The following is a 19,432-nucleotide window of genomic DNA, read 5'->3' on the forward strand; positions in this document are numbered from 1 at the left end:
GCCAACTTTTGACCTTTCTATGTGTGGGAACATAGCACTACTATATTTATGGTAGTGGAAGAGAAAAGATCAGGGCAGACTGCAAGGTAAGTCAGCAGTACTTATAGATGAGTTATTAGTTGCAGAGAAGCTGGTGGCCAGTCTGGTAGTCTTTTGGTCTGGAGAAAAGTGAACTGCTGTGGGAAGCTCCTGGCTGCCAGCAGGAGAGGTCTGTGGGGTTTTGTGCTAAAATAATTGAGAAGGAGTAAGTGCAGGAGAAACTCGAAGCTAAAGAAAAGAAATGAAAGGTTTTTTTCTATTTAGTCAGTAAACTTGAGTTGCTGCAGTATGATTTACAAAATCACAGTTTCTAAATGAACTTTAAGATGGTGAGCATCCATACAACTCATATTTCAGTGCAGACTATGGAAATGTAGCTTGTCAGAGAACCTTTTTTTCACGCCAAAGAGGTGGTGCAGTTCAACAGCAGAATCTTGGCAACATAGTCTGAGATCCTTGCACAATGAGTACATGATAAACTGCTTTCCAAAACTGTGGTTTTATTATCATTTTTGCTATTAATGGAAATTTACTGTACAGCTCTAAAGCTCTTTTCAAGTATACTGACGGATGAGTTTCTAGGTACCTTTTTTCTTTAGGAAATGCAGATTTTGGACATATCCCAGATGCAATGGGAGCTAGATGTGGAGGCCTTTCTAAATACATATTTCTGTCGTCTATTCTTATATGTCCTTTTACCTTTTGAAGTTCTTTACATTGCTAAGGCCTCTATAAGCACAGTAGTTGGAAGTTTCAGAAAACACATGAAAAAAATCCAGTTAACACCTCGTTGCCTTTGTCTTCAGAGAATAGGCTGGGGATACAACCTTGACATCTTTAGAAAACAACAAACAGGTTTCTTTGATTGCAAAACGCCTGTCTTCGATGTGATTTATAAACCTTATTTGATGTATATAGTGTGGATTTTTGTTTATATGCTATCTTTTTGCTCCTTCCCCTTTAGGTTGATGAGGTAATGCTTACCCTGAAACAAGCCTTTAGCACCGCTGCAGCTCTTCAAAATGCCAAGACACAGGTTAAACTGTGTGAGGCCTGCCCAATGCATTCATTGCACAAACTTTGTGAAAGAATCGAAGGTAACAGCTGAGTTTATTTTCATTTTTTTTCTTCTGTTTATTCTAGAATTGTTATACTATTATCATAGAATCATCATTATCATGTTCAATTTAATTATGTCAATTGTGCACTTTCAACTTATGTGATGTAAGAACAGAGGGAAAAGTACCCCAATAAGGAGGTCTTACCATCACTTTCCAGTCTGTACAGTTAAATGGAGGTGACTGTAGTAATGCTATTGCAACTGAGTGTAATACAGCTTGTATTATATATATGTACTCTTTCATTGTCATACTTCTCTTAAACTTTGAGAGCCAAAAAAAACAACAGCTCTTCCTTTTGTTATCCTGAAGATGCATTCTTTCAAAATGGATCATAAAAAGACAGCAGTGATCAAGAAATGGTCTTTCTTTCTCATGTGTTCCTTCCTTCCTCTGTGTTGATATTTTTTGCCGTTTTTTTTTAACTTAAAAAAAAACTTTTTTGTTTTCATTCTCTTATATACTTCAAAGCCTGGTTTCCTTTCTATTATAGGAAATAAATTAAGATAGAAGATTAATATCTAATAAAGTCAAGGCAAACTACCTGACTTCAAATATGAATCCACAACCCTTTTTGATTTCTTGCAAAATACATTACAAGATAGAATTCCAAAAATATTAATTGCAGGATCCTATTTTTTGTAGTCCGATATGTCTCCATGGAAAGTGTTGTATGCAAAAAAAAAAAAAAGGGGGGGGGGGCAAGTATGTTACAATATTCTTGTATCTTCTGGTCTGGTTGCAATGACGATGACAATTACCAGCTCTCTCATTCATCAAAAGTCAATATTGCTAATTATCTCCCTCTGGTGGATGAAAAACAAACTATAAAATTCTAGTGGAGAGGCATTTTTTTAAGCTTGTGACTGATGTTTTCTGTGTTCAGCAACAGGCATTCAGAAGTGATAGACATTAACTGGGAAAGTCTTCTGTAAATGGAAAACTACAGGGGCTGCTGTATAAGGCAACATAAGTATCTTGAATACGAGCACTTGCAAGGGTTAAGTGTCTGGCATCAAAATAAAATCTTTTTTGGGGTAACAAGTTGAATAACATAACAGAAATTTCTTACTTTGTACTTAGTGACTGAAAGACTTTAGTCTCCTTTTCATTTTATTTTTCTTCTTGGTTTAGAATCTAGAAATTTATCATAATGAAACCCAGGACTTCATGACTTTTGAAAATCTTTATCTGCTGTGATTGCAATTGTGTATGAATGATATCTACCCTGGGTGGAAAAACATATTTTCATCTGATTTGCTGGGGTTGTTTTCCCCTGTTTTTTATTTATTTACTTATTTATTTAATATTCCTAGAATAAGGTCTGTAAGCAAATGTAGACTTTATCAAAGATAAGAATTTTTTTTTTTAATTTTATTTTTTAACGTATTGCTTTTATTCAGCTCTTGCTTTTAAAGGTAATGTCTTCTGTTTTCTGGTATGACCTGCACCCTTTCCTTTCCTTGTCTAGAAGTTCATATAAACTTTCAATTAAAAGCCTCTGAAAACTTCTTAGTATCTTGTGCAATGAGTATCTTTCAAGTTATATCCCTGATCTGTTTCTCTCTTCCTCCCGTCCCATACAGATGTCAGGCTTCCGTCATAGTGATCTCTCGGTACTAGGATGGCAGATGTCAGTGGGGTAGGGACTGTAACCTTATACTCAGGAGCCAGCTGCTTAGCTGCTGTTAGTTCTATTTTTACTGCTAATGAAATAAGAAAGCATATGGTTTAGCAAAACCTGAATTATCTTGTATCAAGTACACCACAGATATCCAAATATCATACATCAAACTTTTTTGAACTTAAATGCAAGTTTATACCTGTAAATTAACATATTTTTTTTTTCAAAAGTGTTTTGAGAGATCATTTGGGAGTCTAGAAGCTTTATTTTCTTTTCTCTTCTCAGGGCTTTATCCACCAAGAGCCAAGCTAGTAATCCAGAGACATCTGTCATCACTAACTGATAATGAGCAAGCAGACATTTTTGAACGTGTTCAGGTAATAAGTTGGAAGTTGTTGTCTCAAATTTGAAGAAGACAATGATAAAGTGAACTAAACATTTTTTTTGTTTTGTTTTGTTATGCTGTTGATCTAGAATTCACTACTGTTCCACCAAACACCATACTGAAATAGCATGATCCAACCTAATCTAATGTATGGTACACTGCTTTCAGAAAAGTTTTGGTTTCCAAATCTGCTGAAACTTTGTGTGTTCATACCCAGAGATTTTTTTTTTTATTTTCTTTTACTGATCTTAATTCTTCATCTGTAAATATTTTTTTCCTACCTGAAAGTGATGTGGAAATGAGTTGAGTGAGATATGAAGGTATCAGGCAGGTGGTGGGCATTTTCAGAAGTTCTCATTTGACTTAAATTCTGAGGCAAAATGGTGTATACAAATGTACTCAAGTGGATCAACTACACAATAATTTAGGTTTCTAACGGCTACACTGTTTTCTAGTGGTCTCTAGAAGGGAATGCCTGTTTGATTTATGTGGGTTCTTTATTCCATTTATAAGCTTAGACAGTGACAGACAACCTTTGAAAACAAAATGTGTATTCATAAGGCCCCCTTCCCTCTTTGTCCTGCAACCTTCTCCATATGGAAAGTTTTTGGTCTGTTTTGCTTGGGAGTATGAAGCCACACAAATTATGGTGTAATACAACACGTTAATTGTGCACTCTGGCATCTGGACTGTCAATATATTAACTTCAAAGAATACATACATATGGAAATGAAAATAAGCAAATCATGACTTGAAAGACAACTTTTTTGTTTTCTTTGCTGTTCTTGACAGAAAATGAAGCCTGACAATGACCAGGAAGAAAATGAACTTGTGATCCTACATCTACGCCAACTCTGTGAAACTAAGCAGAAAACACACATTCACATTGGTGAAGCACCATCGGTAAAGCTGAATTTTGTATTATTCCTCTCCCTCTTCCACATCCTATTCAAATGCAACCTTGAATACCAGAGGAGACTCTGCTAGAGTTCATCAGGGACAGCTGAAGCTGGGTATTATAATTGAGAGAGAACTGTGAAAGTGACATGATTTGGTTTGATTTACTGTGGCATTCCACCCCCCCCGTCCCCCCCCCCCCTTTTTTTTTAAAGTTTGGGGGCAGAAATGGAGGGAAAAAGACAAGCAATTATTTTTAGATCTCAGTTTCTTTACAGTGTGAGGATACCACTTCTTCTCTCCTTTTCCTTCCTCCCCGACCCCTATTCTCAAACAGTCATTCCTACGGAGAATAAAGTAAGAATGAAGAGGGCAATGGCTTCAGTTTAAACTACAAGCTTATCTAGCAAAGGGAATGGATAACAATGTTGTTAAATTGATATGCTTTTTCACGATAGTCTTCAGGGATTAAATGTTCCTTTAACTACTTCTTTTTTTAATAAAGGCCAAGGATGTGTTGTTTATTATGTAACTTGGTGCGGCTCTAGTCTTTGGAGGTCTGCAATTGCAAAAAGAATTGTCAAAGCTGAATAGTGTCCTTGTTCATTTCAACAGATTACTTCTAACAGTGCAATTCCAGAAAACACCACCAGTGGTGGCAGGTTTAAGCTTGACATTCTGAAAAACAAGGCCAAGAAATCCTTGACTAGCTCCCTGGAAAATATCTTCTCAAGGGTAAGATTAACAATTCATTGTCAGCAGTTCTCCCTGATATCCTTGACAGTAAAATCCTATCAGATTTTTTTCTTCTTCAGTCTAAATACTTTATGAAGCTAGATCACTGTTTTGAAATCTGAGGGTTACAGCTGGACTGATGGTGCCTTAACGATGCTAGAAAGCTTATGGTAAGGTCACACACACACAGAGGAAAAATGCAACTTTCTGAAAAATGAGCATTCATTGTATGTGGCAAGTGAATTAGCTGAGCATTATCAGATGTTTTGCTTCAGAAAAAAAAAAAATTACTCAGGATGGTTTTATGATCCCATAAAGGGATATGTTAACTATTTTTGAAAGCGAATAAATGTCTTTACATAAACTGGAGATTTTTGTTGTTCTGAGAATTAACATTGCCTCTTATATCTAAAAGCTCATGTTGGTCATTAACAATTTTTGTACAGTAGTAGCAAAGTAGTCCTTCTGCAGGAAAAAAAACACAGTATCTTTAAAAAAAAAAAAGTGAATTGCTCCTCTTATCAGTGCTGCTAACTAGGTGCGGTGTGGATAATTGCTGGGAATATCTCATATTAATTAGCCTTTTAAAGAAGAAATCTGAATTTCAGATTTTGCTTATTGTCCCTTGCTTAGGAGGGAGAAACCTAAAAACAGAGAAGAGGCTTATAGAGGAGTAACTGAAGAAGGCTGGGTGCCTGGGATCCTGTATGGTGTTACAGAGAAGGTGCAATGAGCTGTGATATTAAATGACAATGTTCAACTATAGTTCAAGCAGTGAAGTTAAGCTTCCGCTAGTAATTTTAAAAATACCGTGTTAAATCAAGGCTTAAGTTGCACTTTTCCTGAAGCTTGTATGGGCATGTCATAAAGTAACCTGCAATCTCGAGATGCCACAGATGTTCCCTGTAAAAGAGGCAAAACACTATTTGCCAGGGACAATCCTTAGAACAGCTTGTACTTAAGGTTAAGGGTGAATTTCACCTAGTGCTAAAGCTCACCTGGTCAAACCTGGCTTACTTTTGGTGGCAAATTTTGCACACTGGGAACTTGATTTGAGTATGGAGAGGGAGCAAATAAGAGATATTGGTCAGAAGATACAGATAATTTCAGCAGTCTGAAATATCATCGAATGGTGACAGCTAAAGTCATGCTTCTACTGAGTCTCATTTCCTTTCCATGTCTAAAGGACATGTGACTGGAAAGTGATCTAGCTCTGATCAGTTAGTGGGGCACTAACCCTGCAGTCGTTGTGGAAAAGTTGAACGTCACTGGGAGCATCCCAGTAAAGCAGCCCTGCTGTATATGGACACAGTTCTGTGATTATGTGAAGGAAAAATCATTTAGAAGAAATTCACTGCTTAAGTTGAAGTCTCTCTAAAGGGAGACAGCTTATCTATTGTTTTTGGTATAGTTTGTTCCTTTCTCACTCACAGGATCTCTGAGCCATGCTACATGTTACAGTACAAGGTTCTACTTAGTCTGTGATCTAGTTTAAGGGGACACCCAAATCTGCACTAGGGCTGTTTTAAGTTTGCCCGTTTATGAAGCAAACTTGCTGCAGTGAGAAAGATTGTCTCATCTTTTGCTAGAGATCAGGAACAGCAGTATATTGCAGTGAATCATGATGCACACAGGGATCATCACTGCAGATTTATTTAAAGGTTACACAATAGAAGAACTAGAAAAATAATTTACAGTGCAGATCAGACACTATTAATTTGATTAGATCAGGTATATATGATTGTTTCTATACAGCGTTACTGTACATGCACTGTGTGCATTCTGTGTGATACGTGCATGCATGTGTTGTACAATGACTGTTTTGATAATTCTTACTCTTCAACAGACTACTATAACAAGCCTAATAGATCATGGTTAATTTCTAAAGGTATTTAGGCACCAAATACCCTTTGGTGTAGTGGTTCTTGCCCTTAAGTCAGCTGCAAATTGCATGGCATTAATGTAAGGGAATGCAAATTGTGCGTGACTTAACACCTTTATTTTTAAAGTATAAATAGTAACAAAGATTCTAGGAAAGAAAATATATTTTATAAATTGGCATACAGCATCTTACTGCATATAAAAAAAAATAAAGATTTAAATAAAAGTCAGCAAATGTGGGGGAAGACTTAAACAGCCTCAATCTTAGCAATATAAGTATGCAGTAACCAGGTATCTAGGAGCACTTTAAATGGATGGCTTTCTAGCTAGATAAATAACATCAAGTGACGTTTTAAGCTACTTGAACAAGTAGCTGCTCACTGCTGACCATAGGGAAACATGCTGGGTTTTGTGCTCTGGCTTCTTACTCCCACAGGAATGTCACTTTTTCACTTGTTTGTTTTTGCTGGAATGGTCTTATTTTTGTCAGGTTTGAACTGGAAACAGGCTGTGGTTTTCCAACGAGATACCTCAGAAAAAAACAAATATTACCTCTGTTTGACCTCCTGAACACGTTTCTACTAGCCCATGTTGCACTAACCTTTGTGTTTTTCTGAATCAAAAGGCCTTTCTTACATTGCCAAAAGCATGTGTTTTTAAAGCTAGTAAGAAACTTCTGGGTTACCCTTTGTTTGTTTTATTGTGAGAGCGTCAGTGAAGAGATTCTTCAGGCAGAGTATTCATTGGTAATGAGCTTAAATGGGATAATGTACTTAAGGGGCACTGCAAGTCTTGAAAATGAAAATAAACCTCACCAGGAAAAAGTAGGCTACATAAATGTTGCTGATGTTGATAAAACTCTACCCTCTAGTTGCAAGTATACCAAGAAGAGCCCTTGGTCTATCTATAGCTTTCCTAAACCCCCTATTTTTTTCTCCCTGTTAAAGTATTGAAAACAACTTACTTCAGCAGTTGGTAATGCCCAGCAGCATATGTCACCTGTGTTTTGTGGGAGTTAAAGACAGAGGCTGAAGGTATTAAAAAGCATTGCTAATCTATCACCTCTTTCTGTGAAACCAGATGACTCTGAACAGGTTTGGCAAAGATCTAGTAGCACTATCAATTTTGGCTCAGCATTGTCATTGAAAAGGTTTGCCTGGATCCAACCTTATTTAGTTGGACTTGCAGCAAAAGAGCACTTGTCTCAGTTTCAGTGCTTTCTTTACTTTTGCCCTGGTGGACTTAATTTGTCTGAAATCTCTGGATATGTAGTGAGATTTCTGCAATTGTAGCATATCAAGTGCATCTGATAGCTGCAGTGCAGGCACAGTATGGAAGTCTGGAGATTTTCTGACTTGACTGTTTAAGCCAACTCAGCTATTTTGCCTCAAATGGATGAAGAAATACTCGGTTGCTTAAGACAAGAGCTGTAGGGTTAAAACTCCTGGGAGTGGGGGGAGAAGATACAGTTCTGTCAGCTAAAGATTACTGCTTGCAAAATCGAGTGCTTGCCCTATTACGTGTGGTCTTCTGTCAAATGTATTGCATGCCTGAACTGTCCTGTGTTCACCTGCACAGCTGTTGTCATCTTTGTTTAACCTTTGGAAAAAGGAGAAAAAGCTTGGATTAAATTATTCACTTTTTTTCATGTAGGGAGCCAACAGAATGAGAGGCCGCCTGGGAAGTGTGGACAGCTTTGAGCGCTGCAACAGCCTTGCTTCTGACAAAGTACGTAAGGAGCTTAGTTAAAATTGGCACGCGTTCATGCATGGGTGGTAATGAAGCATAAATATGCCTCTTTTCAGTTTGAAGGAAGTAGCACAAAGCACATCAATTTACAAAACTCAAATAAGAGTTTCCACTGAGAGGCGGAGGTTGTAGAAAAGCTGGAATATATGTTGACTTGGAGCTTCAGCTTCAATCTATTGTTTGATTGCCAGTCCATTGGCTTTTTTTTTCTTTGTTTTATTTTGTTTTGTTTTCTTGTACATATCCCTTGCTTTTACAAAAAGCAAAGTACTTCTGGTCAGCTTCTACCTTGTTTTGCTGAAGCAATTGAAAATGGTCCTATCTCAATAAAAGGAAATGCTCTGAAGGTGAAGAATCCTTTCTGTAAGTAATAGTTGCTTTAGGGAAGTTAAAATATTGACCTAAAACCAGCTGTTGGGCATGCTTTACAGTGGCAAGGGGGCGGAATCCTGTTCACTTTCATTTTATTTCCTGTTTTCAATGTTTTTCCTCTTACATCATGTGAGGATTGGTTGCTGTTTTTCCCAGGAGATGGAGATTCTGTTATGGTTTTCCTGCCACAGTTAACTCACAAACTGGCTGTGTAATAACAGCCTCTTTTCCAGGATATCGCTTTGACGGTACAGGAAGCATGCTCGTGATATGTCGAGGAAACTAGCTAAAAGCAGTTTCCCTAGTCTTTTCAGTCCCTGTGTTCTCCCGAAAGAGCCAGAAGTCTGGTAGCTGGAATGCTGATCTTTGTAAGAGGATGCCAGAGTAATTAGTATGTTTTCGTATTGTATAGAAATTTTTATTCCTCCTTTCCGTTATTTTTTTTTTCCCAAGAAGGATGCTGCTGTCTTAGCGTAAGTTATCAGAGGATGTCTGCTTTGGGTGATAATTAGCATACAATAGGCCGTGACCAAGAGGGAGGAGAGGCTTTGGTGCCCTGATGCGGCGCAGGACTGGCGGGGTTAGGCGAGCTCTTTCAGGCCTCACTCGTCCAGGACTTCCTTCCAGGACGCTTCACCGAGTGATTCTCCACCGGCCACTCCTCCGGCATCACCCGTGTCCTCGGCCTGGCAGCCGTTTCCTGAAGAGGACTCAGACTCCCCCCAGTTCAGGAGGCGCGCACACACCTTCAGCCACCCGCCCTCCAGCGCCCGGCGGAGGATAACCTTCCAGAACGGGAGGTCCCAGAGTGCCCGGTCCCCGCTCCTGCGGCAGAGCTGCGTCGAGCCGCCGAGGTGAGTCGGGGCTTGACATGCCACGGGCCTCTTCCCACCTGACATTTCAGTACGCTAACTTATTATGTATTCTGTTTCTGCACTGCTCTGCGTTTATTTTTTTTTCAACCTGTCTTCTCCACCTCCGAGTAGTTTGGTGCTTTGCAGTAACTCGCTAATCCCCAAATTAGTGGTAGAGGGGAAGCAACAATCCATCGAATTGATCAGCAGGCTGGATGCCAAGTTGGTTGGTTGTTTATTGGCCAACTTTGAGATGAGTCTTTTTGGCTGTGCCTTTTGGAGGCTGTCAGGCCTTTCAGAGAAGAGATCCCTACCACTTCTAACTGCAGAGACAGTAGCCTGAGGGTTTGCACTGGGATGAAAAAAAGCACTATCAGCTTCCAATGTCAGCTGTTGTGTTCGCCAAGCTCCTGGAGAGTATGCCCAGAATTAAAACTACTGAAGAGTCTCAAAAAACAACTTGAGGATTAAACTCCTACTGTGAACTGTGAGGCATGTGATTTCACTGTTTGCTTTTCTCAGGAGTTTCCCTCTGTAACTCCTTTTCCCTTCCCATTTGGAGGCTCTCCAACTAAATGTCATGTGGGATACGACTACGTCAGGAGCGTGGCATAGCTTGGTCAGGAGAGGTCCCCATAGTTCACTGTGGACCTGCTTGGATGTGCTTAACTTTGTCTGCATCCTGCCTGTCTGTAGTAAGTCACCGAGCAAACTGCAAAACCTTTACAAGTCTCAGGATGAATTTTCTGTGCTGGAGAAGCACTTTCTCCAAACTAATCATCTGGTGCAGTTCATGGCTGCAACTTATGCTTCTTGATGACTCTTTCTAAATATGGCTTTAAATAATGTATCACGTGCTTGGTGTCTACATTAAAATATGAGTATGAATGCCATGCTGGCTTGTAGAGAAAGACAAAGAATTTTATTCTTATGGGGGGTGAAGGGTAAGAAACCAGCTTTGAAGTAACTTTGTTACATTGTGTTTCTGAAGAGAGAACTTTTTTTTTTTTTTACTGAGATAAACTTTGGTTATTTTTTTTTTCCACTTTCCATGTTGTATGCAAACAGGAAGCCCTGGCAGTTCAAACTGAAGGACTTGCTGACTTCACTTCTTTGTAATAACTTTAAAGAAGTCGTTGATTAATTCACATCATCAGCAGATTTTCAGTCAAAACAGCTTTGTAACAACTTGGTTCTTGGCTGGGATTTGCAGTCTCCCCTTTCCTATTGGGGATTATCAAAAATGTTAAGTAGAGGAAACTGAATTGACTTTAATGTCCCCCCAGCACAGATTTTCTCTAAGTAATATTTAAACATATAGTAGGACTGTCTTCCTTGATTAAAATACTCAACAAATAAAATCAAAAAATAATTCCAAAATAGTGCATTTAAATAATCTCTACTTTGTATAATGTGTTCTAGGAATCCACTTTAATTATTTTTAAAAGCAAGAAACAAGGGGAAAAAAAGCAACAAGGTGGTCTATGTTATTGGAAGCAAGTTTCTAAGGATTTTTTTTTTTTATCATTTCAGAAAGTCTTTCTGAATTTGCTTTGAGAATAAATAAGGCCAAAAATTATGGTCATCTGTCTGTTCTTAAATGTCAGCAAAATAATTCTTAAGAGAAATCAACAATAACAATAAAATCAATGTTTATCAGGGAAACTGTCCAGTAGAGCATTTGGTATACTCTATCTTCTGGAAAATTGAGTTACTGTAAGCCAAAATGAGGTACTTCGCCAGTATGTTTAATTGGGATATTTTGTTGTATCTGATTCCGTGCTGACACATCTATGTTCTCTTATTGCCTGCACAGCCCAATTGTTGGGGTTCGACGCTTTTTCAGTGAGAGTGAATCTACATCACCTGGTCTCCCTTCCTCTGTCTCTGCCCCTTCTTTCTTGAAAACCCTTTACCAGGGCTCAGGAAGGTTACTCCAGCACTCTGAAAATGACCTCTCCAAGAGGTGAGAGCGTTGTCTCCTGACTAGTTCTTCAATGCCACCAACTTAACAACACGTTTCCCAGTGCAATGCCACACATGGGATCTCTCCCATCCTGCCTTGAGCTCCTGCATTTCTAACAGACTTTCTAAATACTTGATGCAAATCACCGAACAGGCTTTTGGCCAAAAAAGCCTGTTAAAAATAGAGGCTTGTCTGCTGACATCTAGTAACTGCGTCCTATTTCTGTTGCAGTGTTTCATATCTGCTGCATTGGTTTGTTGCTTGAAATGCAGAGTTTTTCAAGAGTGTTATGCCACTGTGATGCTTTCTGTGCTGAATGCATGTTGTTGCTGTGATTGTTGGCATATGAAAATGAGAGAAGAGCGAAGTGAGAAGACTACAGTACTAATGTGGCACGTCTGTACACAGGGAAGGGGAAATGCCAAGTTAGCTGAGTGATACTAGCTATGAGATGTTCAGAGGGAATTGCCAAGTGACTTCCAATTAAAGATGAGTGGGGAAGAAGCCAAGATGCAAGAAGGGCTTTTCTGACATCAGCATTAAAGACTGAGTATCTGGATGGAAGTTATACCTTTTAATATAATAAGCTCTCCTTCAGGAGAGTGCTTGAGGAAACCGCTTATGGGTTATTCGTCTGAAGTATGGCTCCTCCTTATTCACGATGGACCTTGTTTTGAACTTCATGATTTTTTTTTTTTTTTTTACCAGTTGCAAGCCTCTCTGTTTCTCTTCTGTCAATGACAACTTCAGTCTGGCCTTGTACACAGAACTATTCTGAGATTTCTGCTACTCTTCATCTCTGAAGAAAAGTAACAATAGTTTGCATTTGTAACGCAAACAGATGATAACGAAATCTTGTTTTCAGGTGTGTCAGGACTCTACTACATGGGGATTTCAGTTCTCAGATGTGTGTGGAACTTCTTTAGGGGTGCCTGAAGACTTTTAAAATTTTTTTTTTTTACCTTGTGGAATGCAGTTTCATTAAACTTGCTCACGTTATTATGTCATCTCCATTTTAGGATAGACCATAAGAAATTAAGTAAATACACAAATTAATGTGACAGGCAGTTGATTTAAAGGTGGCTTTAAGGTACAGTTTGGGTTAGTCGTCTCTAATAGTATATAGGTTAGAGTAACTAAATACAAAGTATGTGTCATCCCTAAAAGCACACCATATCCTGCCTTGATTTTACTGACATTTAAAGTGTCTCTTCCCAGCCTCTAAGCTCTAACTAATGTACAACATGCACACAAAAACTGTAATGTGGAAATGACTATGAAACACATAGTCAGAAAATTCTACAGTAAAAGTCTTTCCAGCAGAATAAGCTGGCGTGCAAGTGCAATAAGGTGAGACGTCCTTACAGGAAGGTGACCATGTAGGCTTTGTGTCAGGACCCTTGCCCACTTCCCTCATGCCCCGAATTCCACAGCTTTTAAAAAGTAAATGGTAAATTACCTAGATTCCCCTTCTAATATTGAGGTAATATAAATCAATCATTCCTTATTTTTGAGAGGAATTTCAAGATCAACCTTAGAAATGTTTCACAGCTTTGAAGATGCAATAACTTTCTAACTGACCCTACCCAAGCACAAATGAATAAGCAGTAAGCAGTGTATATATTTGAAATTTGAGAGGAGAAATTGTCATCTCATCCACTAAAAGTAGGCCATTAATATCACCTATTCTAAACCTTGTATCCAGTAATAGTCACTATGTAAGTGAATCAGATGCCTAGATTTTCCTTTCCTTACTAGACTGAAGTAATACTAGGCCAAGCAGCAAGTAAGTGAGTCGTTATATTAGAAATAAAAGAAACTAATGGTTGCACACTGGGGTGTGCAGAGATATGGGTGGAAATATAACCTCTTACAGACTACCTTAACCACTTTTTTGTGTTCTAGTCCAACTTTGTTTCTGTGATCCTTTCAGTTAGCAGTCTTGGTTCAAGCTGAACCAACTCCTGGATCACTTTTCATGGGCAGCTGAACCCATTAAACATAGTGTTCTGAATTTGGGGAATGTAGGTATTGACTAAGACTGTACTTAATGCCAGGTAGTTCCAAGATGAAGTGTCTGAGGTACTACTTTTCCTGGTTTTGGCTATGCATGCTAGTGAAGGTATTAAGTTTTATTGTAAGTGTTTTGAACAGCAAGATGGGGAGATCTTCAAGTTAGAAGTAATTTCCACAGGAAATTCTGCCTAAGTTTTGTAGTATGCAGGTTTCTGAAAACATTTAATCTTGAATTTGTGTAAAAACTGTGAAAATGGCATCTCATCAGTTATGGATCTTGCTGGGAGCAACTGGGCCTCTAAACTGTTGTGATAAGGAAATTGCAGTAGCCAAGGGCAAAGCCCTGGCAACTAGTTGGGTTTATTTTAGTGAAGTGTATGTGAAAAATACATCCAAAAAAACATGGTGAACAAATAATCCCCATATGGTGTGACTCAGGTAATCCAATTGTCATTTTAATTGGCTGATGGAAAATGACATATTTTCCAACTCATGTTTGTTCATCTCTTTAAATTTTCCCCAATTTAGCTTGCAAATGTGTTGATGAAAGTACCTTGTCATTCCATCAGGTCTGTGCATGAGAGGAAGTTCAAATCTTTCATGGTGTTCTTTTTCTCCTTTGGCTCTGTTCTGCTGAGAGGGCTGTCTGCTATCCTGACAGAGTATCAGGCTCAACATGAGGTGTTCCTACTGTTCTTGTGTGACTGTAAGTTGGAATAGAGTGAAGTGTGGCAGCCCCTACAAGATGAAGAACGGTAAGGTGTTAGGAGCCCTAATTAAAACTTTAATGCATTTTCCTCTCAAAGAATAATCACAGTGACTATACGTTCATGAAGTATATCCTATCCATGTTGCACTGGAGGAAAATTCTTGACAATCTGATTTCCCATATTGCGTAGCTTTGAGGTAACACATACTACAGCAGGCAGCTTTTCTTGGTGTTCTGGTGAACTTCAATATGCAGGAGCAGAGCCAGTTTCAGTCAGAATTCATTTTAAAAAGATGTTTGATTTGTAGCAGTCAGATGGGTTTATGCAAATAGCATCAAGTCAGGGTAAGCTGGGGAGTAGGGTGTTAAAAAGCATCTCTGCTTATTATATTTTTGTCTCTATGTATTGGCTGCTCTAGAGAAGATAATTCCAATGCACATTAGCATCACATTAAGCATATGGTCACAAACTCAGAAACTGATAGTAGGGGAAACTGCTACTAGGGTATTGGAGATACGGGGCACAGTGGCTCTTGCCTGACTGTAGAGATCTCCATCTCAGCTAAGCAACTGAGAGAAGTAAACATTTCTGTGGCACAATTGCTTTCATCCTAATTTGATCGTCTTGTATTATTCTGACGTTTACAGAGCTGACCCTGCCTATATATCTACCTTTCTTTCTGAGTACTAATACAGTCACTTGTGCCAGTCACTGGGAAATTCTCCATTTAGAAAGGATGAATCACAGTCTAAATGTCTCTTGACCTTCATTAAAGAACAAGCCCCAGTTGGCTAAGATTTAAATGGTTATTGTTTAAATGTCTCTCTAATGGGAGACACCTAAAGACAGGAGGAAAAAAAAACACGTTCTCCAGAGAATTTCACGGTGGGAAAAGACATATCTTTTTTGTTGTGTTTGTGAGCATGGTGAGATTTTTGTTCTTAATTCTAATAATCACTGCTATAATGCTTTATGTACAAGAGAGATGTTTCCTGCTGTAAGGAATGAACACTATAGTAAAGTTGGGTGCTAACACAATATTAATAGGTGCCTTCAGAATGTCTTTACTGCAGTGTCAATTCATTTGTCTAGAGAGAAGTCTAGAATGGAAATGGTGCACACATTTTTTTTAAATTTTGACAAATGTGCAGTATTTAAGATTGAACATAAGCAAGCTCAGGGATCTTTTTAAAAAAATCTTGTCTACATGGAGGTAAACAAATATGAATTTGTGAGCATAATCTGCTTTTAAACTTATATTTCTGTAATTTCTGGCTTTTGTCCTCCTTCTGGCTTTTGTTACTCTTGAAAGACAGGCCATTGGAAGAATCTTTTTGTTGTTTGCTTGTTTGTTTTTAATAGAAAAATAAAAGCACCATTTTTTTAAGAATGGGACAACCTTCCAGCATAGGCTTGACTTGCACTCACTTTCTCTGTTCTTTGCATTGTTATACAATGGTAATTTAAGTTGACTTATTGACACTTAAATTTGAGCAGATTGCCTTTTCAAAACAGCTTCTTTCCTCATGCAGAAAGCAAAATACTTCAGAATAAGCAAAATAGCAAAAAGTAATTATTCAGAGTTAAGATAAATGACGGGAGCGAGAACCAATAGAGAGGTGTAAACTGATTGGAATTAGTTTTTCTTCTTCTCTGAAGGGAGGAATACTCTGTGTTTTCGGCTTACACATAGGCTTTTGTCATCTGAAGTCTAGGAACTGAAATATTACTTGCCTTTTTGTACTTGATCTGGGGGATTTTGTACCATGTTAGCCTCCAAATTGCAGATTTGGTTGAGTTGAATCAGTTGTTACCTAGGGCAATCAAAATCAGAATTTGAAATGAAAACAAATAGGGAAAACTTCGGCAAGAACAGCAACAGTATTTTATTCTTGAGATAGTTGGCTTACATGGATTCAAATGCAAAATAATTCAGGTAAGTTTTGCGTAATGAATTCATGTGTATTGGGGTATCTTTTTATTTTTTTGATTTACCAGTCCGTGGGAGCACTTCAAAGAAAAGTTTTGGGAAGAGATTTGGGTAATTGAAACCAAGCAGTAAGCATGTTTGCAATAAGAATAATTTTTTTGTTGTTTTTCATATTTTTTTTTCAACCTAGCTGTCTCATCTTTATACAGTGCATTATCTGATAGAATAGTGAATGGGAGGATGCATTGGTGAAATTGCATTTTTATCTCAGATAACTGCAACTCATAGATGATCTATACTCTCAGTCCTGAGTATTTGGGTTATCACCTGTGGCTGCTTAAGGATGAAAGTAAAAACTAAAATGTTTGAGACATTATGTTGAATTTATAGCTTTTCAATTTTTATAAGATACAAGCCAACTTATGCATTTTGGTTTCTGTGTTTGGTCAGAAGATAGGCTAAGTAATCTTATGGAGGGAGAACTACTGTTCTTCAGACTGAACTGTGATGCATTTGTCTTAAATATAGAGTACTACCGTGTTGTCATTTTCCAAAACTCCATGTCAGAGGTATGTCAAGTGATTTAAACATAAACAGTATGTAAAGTAAAGTAAAGTTACTTATGTAAGTAAATATTTTTTTTTCTGGGAATTTTCTTGAATTATTTGGCTTGGCCTTTCATATGTCTGTTTTATCAAGCTGAAATATTTTATGTAGAAGCTGTACCATAATCTACTTGTCATTTACTTCAAAAAAAAAAAAAATCCACTCTTGCAAATCATGTCCTAGTTTGCAGTTCAGTTCCTAAACATCTCTTCTGTAGTTCATTAAAATTTTATATACTGTCATCTCTTCATTTGTGGTAATTCAACTCTGATGCATTTAAACTTGGTCAGTTGTGGGTAGCTTGCAGTAGGACAGTAACTATTTGTAGAATGTAGTTGAGTTTTTTTTTTTCTTTCCCTTCTTGTTGGTGCCTATATCAGTGCATAACCAAAGAAATATCCATCCTCTGCCTTGCCCTGGTGTCTAGGCTCTATGATCCATAGTTTACACAGCAGTTATACAATTTCTTGAGTCTGAGGTTGAGGAAAATGTCATTAAAAACTGGAATTAATGGTTGGATTATTTCTGCTAGATAACCCTGTGAAATGTGTCCCATGTAGATATTTAACCCTGTATGTTGTCAGAACAGGGACTTTATGGCCTTTTCTTAAGAGTTTTCCCTGTGAGTATTTGAGGTTGAGTATCACTGCCCTGACAGGAAGGTTGTGAAAGTGTCTCTCTTTCCCCGCACTGCGAGGCAGTGAAAACTCTGCTTTGCTTTCTGGTAGCAATGACTGAACTCCATTTAAGATTTTGTTGTTGATTGTTTTGGAGCTGCCCTTGCTTTTAGTCTCTCTGCTCGCATTAATAAATCTCTACATTTTGCAGGGAGCTGGTAATGAATGCTCAGATAGATATACCCTCCCACCCACATTTCGAAGTACTCACAGAGCTGTTGCTGGCCTGTCTGAGCAGAGCACTTACCTGCCTGTGTTTTAAAATCCACAGCTACCTTAAAACCTGAAGTAACCTAATTTCTTGCAAATTTGATCAAGAGTGAAGCCAGCCAATTAAATTTAAGTATGGGAGATAGGAAAATCTAGGGATAAGTATTATGCAACTCCTGTTTTCAAGTTGGGAAATGTGTAACCAAGTTAACTCACAAGGTTTTTGCACCACCTTTCTGAACCACTTCATCACAGGATAGGTGATATTACCATTTTATTCTGACTTCATCCTGATTTTATTCTTTATTTTTTCATACCTTCAGATCTTATATTAAGCTATGACTTTTCTTTTTCTTTCTTACTTTCAAAATATCACTAAGGAAACTTTGCTCTCTTTTTATCTTCTGTTTCTTAAATTTTGGTGTTTTCACTGGTGCTCCTTGCCCTTTGTTGAATATGGCAAAGGGTGTGCATGAGACTTTCAAAAAATTTCCTCTAATCACTCATCAGACAGCTCTTTGAAAGAGGAGATGATTTAATGGTACTTGCTCAAAATGCCAGGGGAATTTTGGTAGGGATGGTGTAACAATAGAAATTTAAGGCCTAAGAGTGGTATGATTTGCACACTTCGTGAGGTAGCACATAATTACTAATCCATTCCACTGTAAATTCTGGAACTTGAATGACTTAAACAGCTTAGTTCTGTAGCCTAAAATAGCTAACCTCTTATTCAGACTTTCCTGTAAATTTTACTACTGTAAGTTAAACGCTATTCCCAAAACTGTCTGTTTAGGGGGTACACTAGCCATGTGCAGATTTCTGTACATGGCAGCAGAAATCAAGTTTTCATTCCCTTGTTGCATAACTTCTGTTTTAAGCCCCGGAATGACTTAGTTTTTGTGTTCTAACAGATAATCTGTAGGACTTGAAATAGCGAGTAGTAGTTTCATTAGTTATTTATAAATAACATGAGTTGTTCTGGTTAATATATCCAAACAAATACATTTCCAGGAATTGTTGGACTGAAATACCTTTTGAAAACAGCAGCTCTAGATTCAAACTTGGTTTAGTAGTCACTACTTTGACAGCACAAACAGGGGTTCCTTCCTCCCGCCTTCACCCTCCCAGACTCTGTAAAAGTTAGCTCAGGAAGATTGCCACTAGGTTTTCTGTTGCTCTTTTGGTTGGTGCAACATGGGGCTCAACTGAGACCACCCACCAATAGGATCAAGGGTAGGGAACTGAAGCACTACAGAAACTGTATCAGGAATAGCAAATAATTTGGACTATCTGTTATGTTACCTCTATGGGCTGTCAGCCCTGGATGTTTTTAGGGGAAAGCGGGGACGCTTGCTTCAGTCTGGGCACGTGAGCTTGAGGACACGATTATTTCTCTGCTAAGACGTGGAAATGGGGTCTAGTACCTGTGTGTAATAGTGAGTTCAGTTTGCTCGCTGAGGCTTATGGACATCCAGGAGCTGTTGTAGATCACTAGCATTGGGACAGCATTGATCCACCAGGAAGGCCTGTCCTAGCTACGTAGGTTATCATTCAGCACAGAGTGTTCAATGTGAAACGTGCTGCTTGGGATGGTTTAGCTGAAATTTCAAGAAGACATGGTCATGCCTCCATTGCAGGTCTCTCCTTTTGTGTAAGCCCAATG

The 19,432-nt window shown here is 38.2% G+C and overlaps 1 protein-coding gene across 3 annotated transcripts in view; it reads left to right on the forward strand.

Annotated features, from left to right (window-relative positions):
* The window catches only part of TBC1D4 (TBC1 domain family member 4), a 109,609-nt gene that overhangs the window by 71,240 nt on the left and 18,937 nt on the right, over positions 1–19,432 (forward strand). For 2 of the 3 annotated variants that reach the window (XM_040540286.1, XM_040540294.1), the window contains exons 5-11: positions 1,004–1,136; positions 3,067–3,158; positions 3,959–4,069; positions 4,679–4,798; positions 8,333–8,407; positions 9,428–9,654; positions 11,471–11,620. In XM_040540286.1, coding sequence (XP_040396220.1) covers positions 1,004–1,136; positions 3,067–3,158; positions 3,959–4,069; positions 4,679–4,798; positions 8,333–8,407; positions 9,428–9,654; positions 11,471–11,620 — 908 coding nt within the window. The remainder of the gene's footprint in view (positions 1–1,003; positions 1,137–3,066; positions 3,159–3,958; positions 4,070–4,678; positions 4,799–8,332; positions 8,408–9,427; positions 9,655–11,470; positions 11,621–19,432) is intronic. The other variant, XM_040540303.1, reaches the window with a different exon arrangement.

Source organism: Cygnus olor, chromosome 1 (assembly GCF_009769625.2).
Source record: "Cygnus olor isolate bCygOlo1 chromosome 1, bCygOlo1.pri.v2, whole genome shotgun sequence".
NCBI lineage: Eukaryota > Metazoa > Chordata > Aves > Anseriformes > Anatidae > Cygnus > Cygnus olor.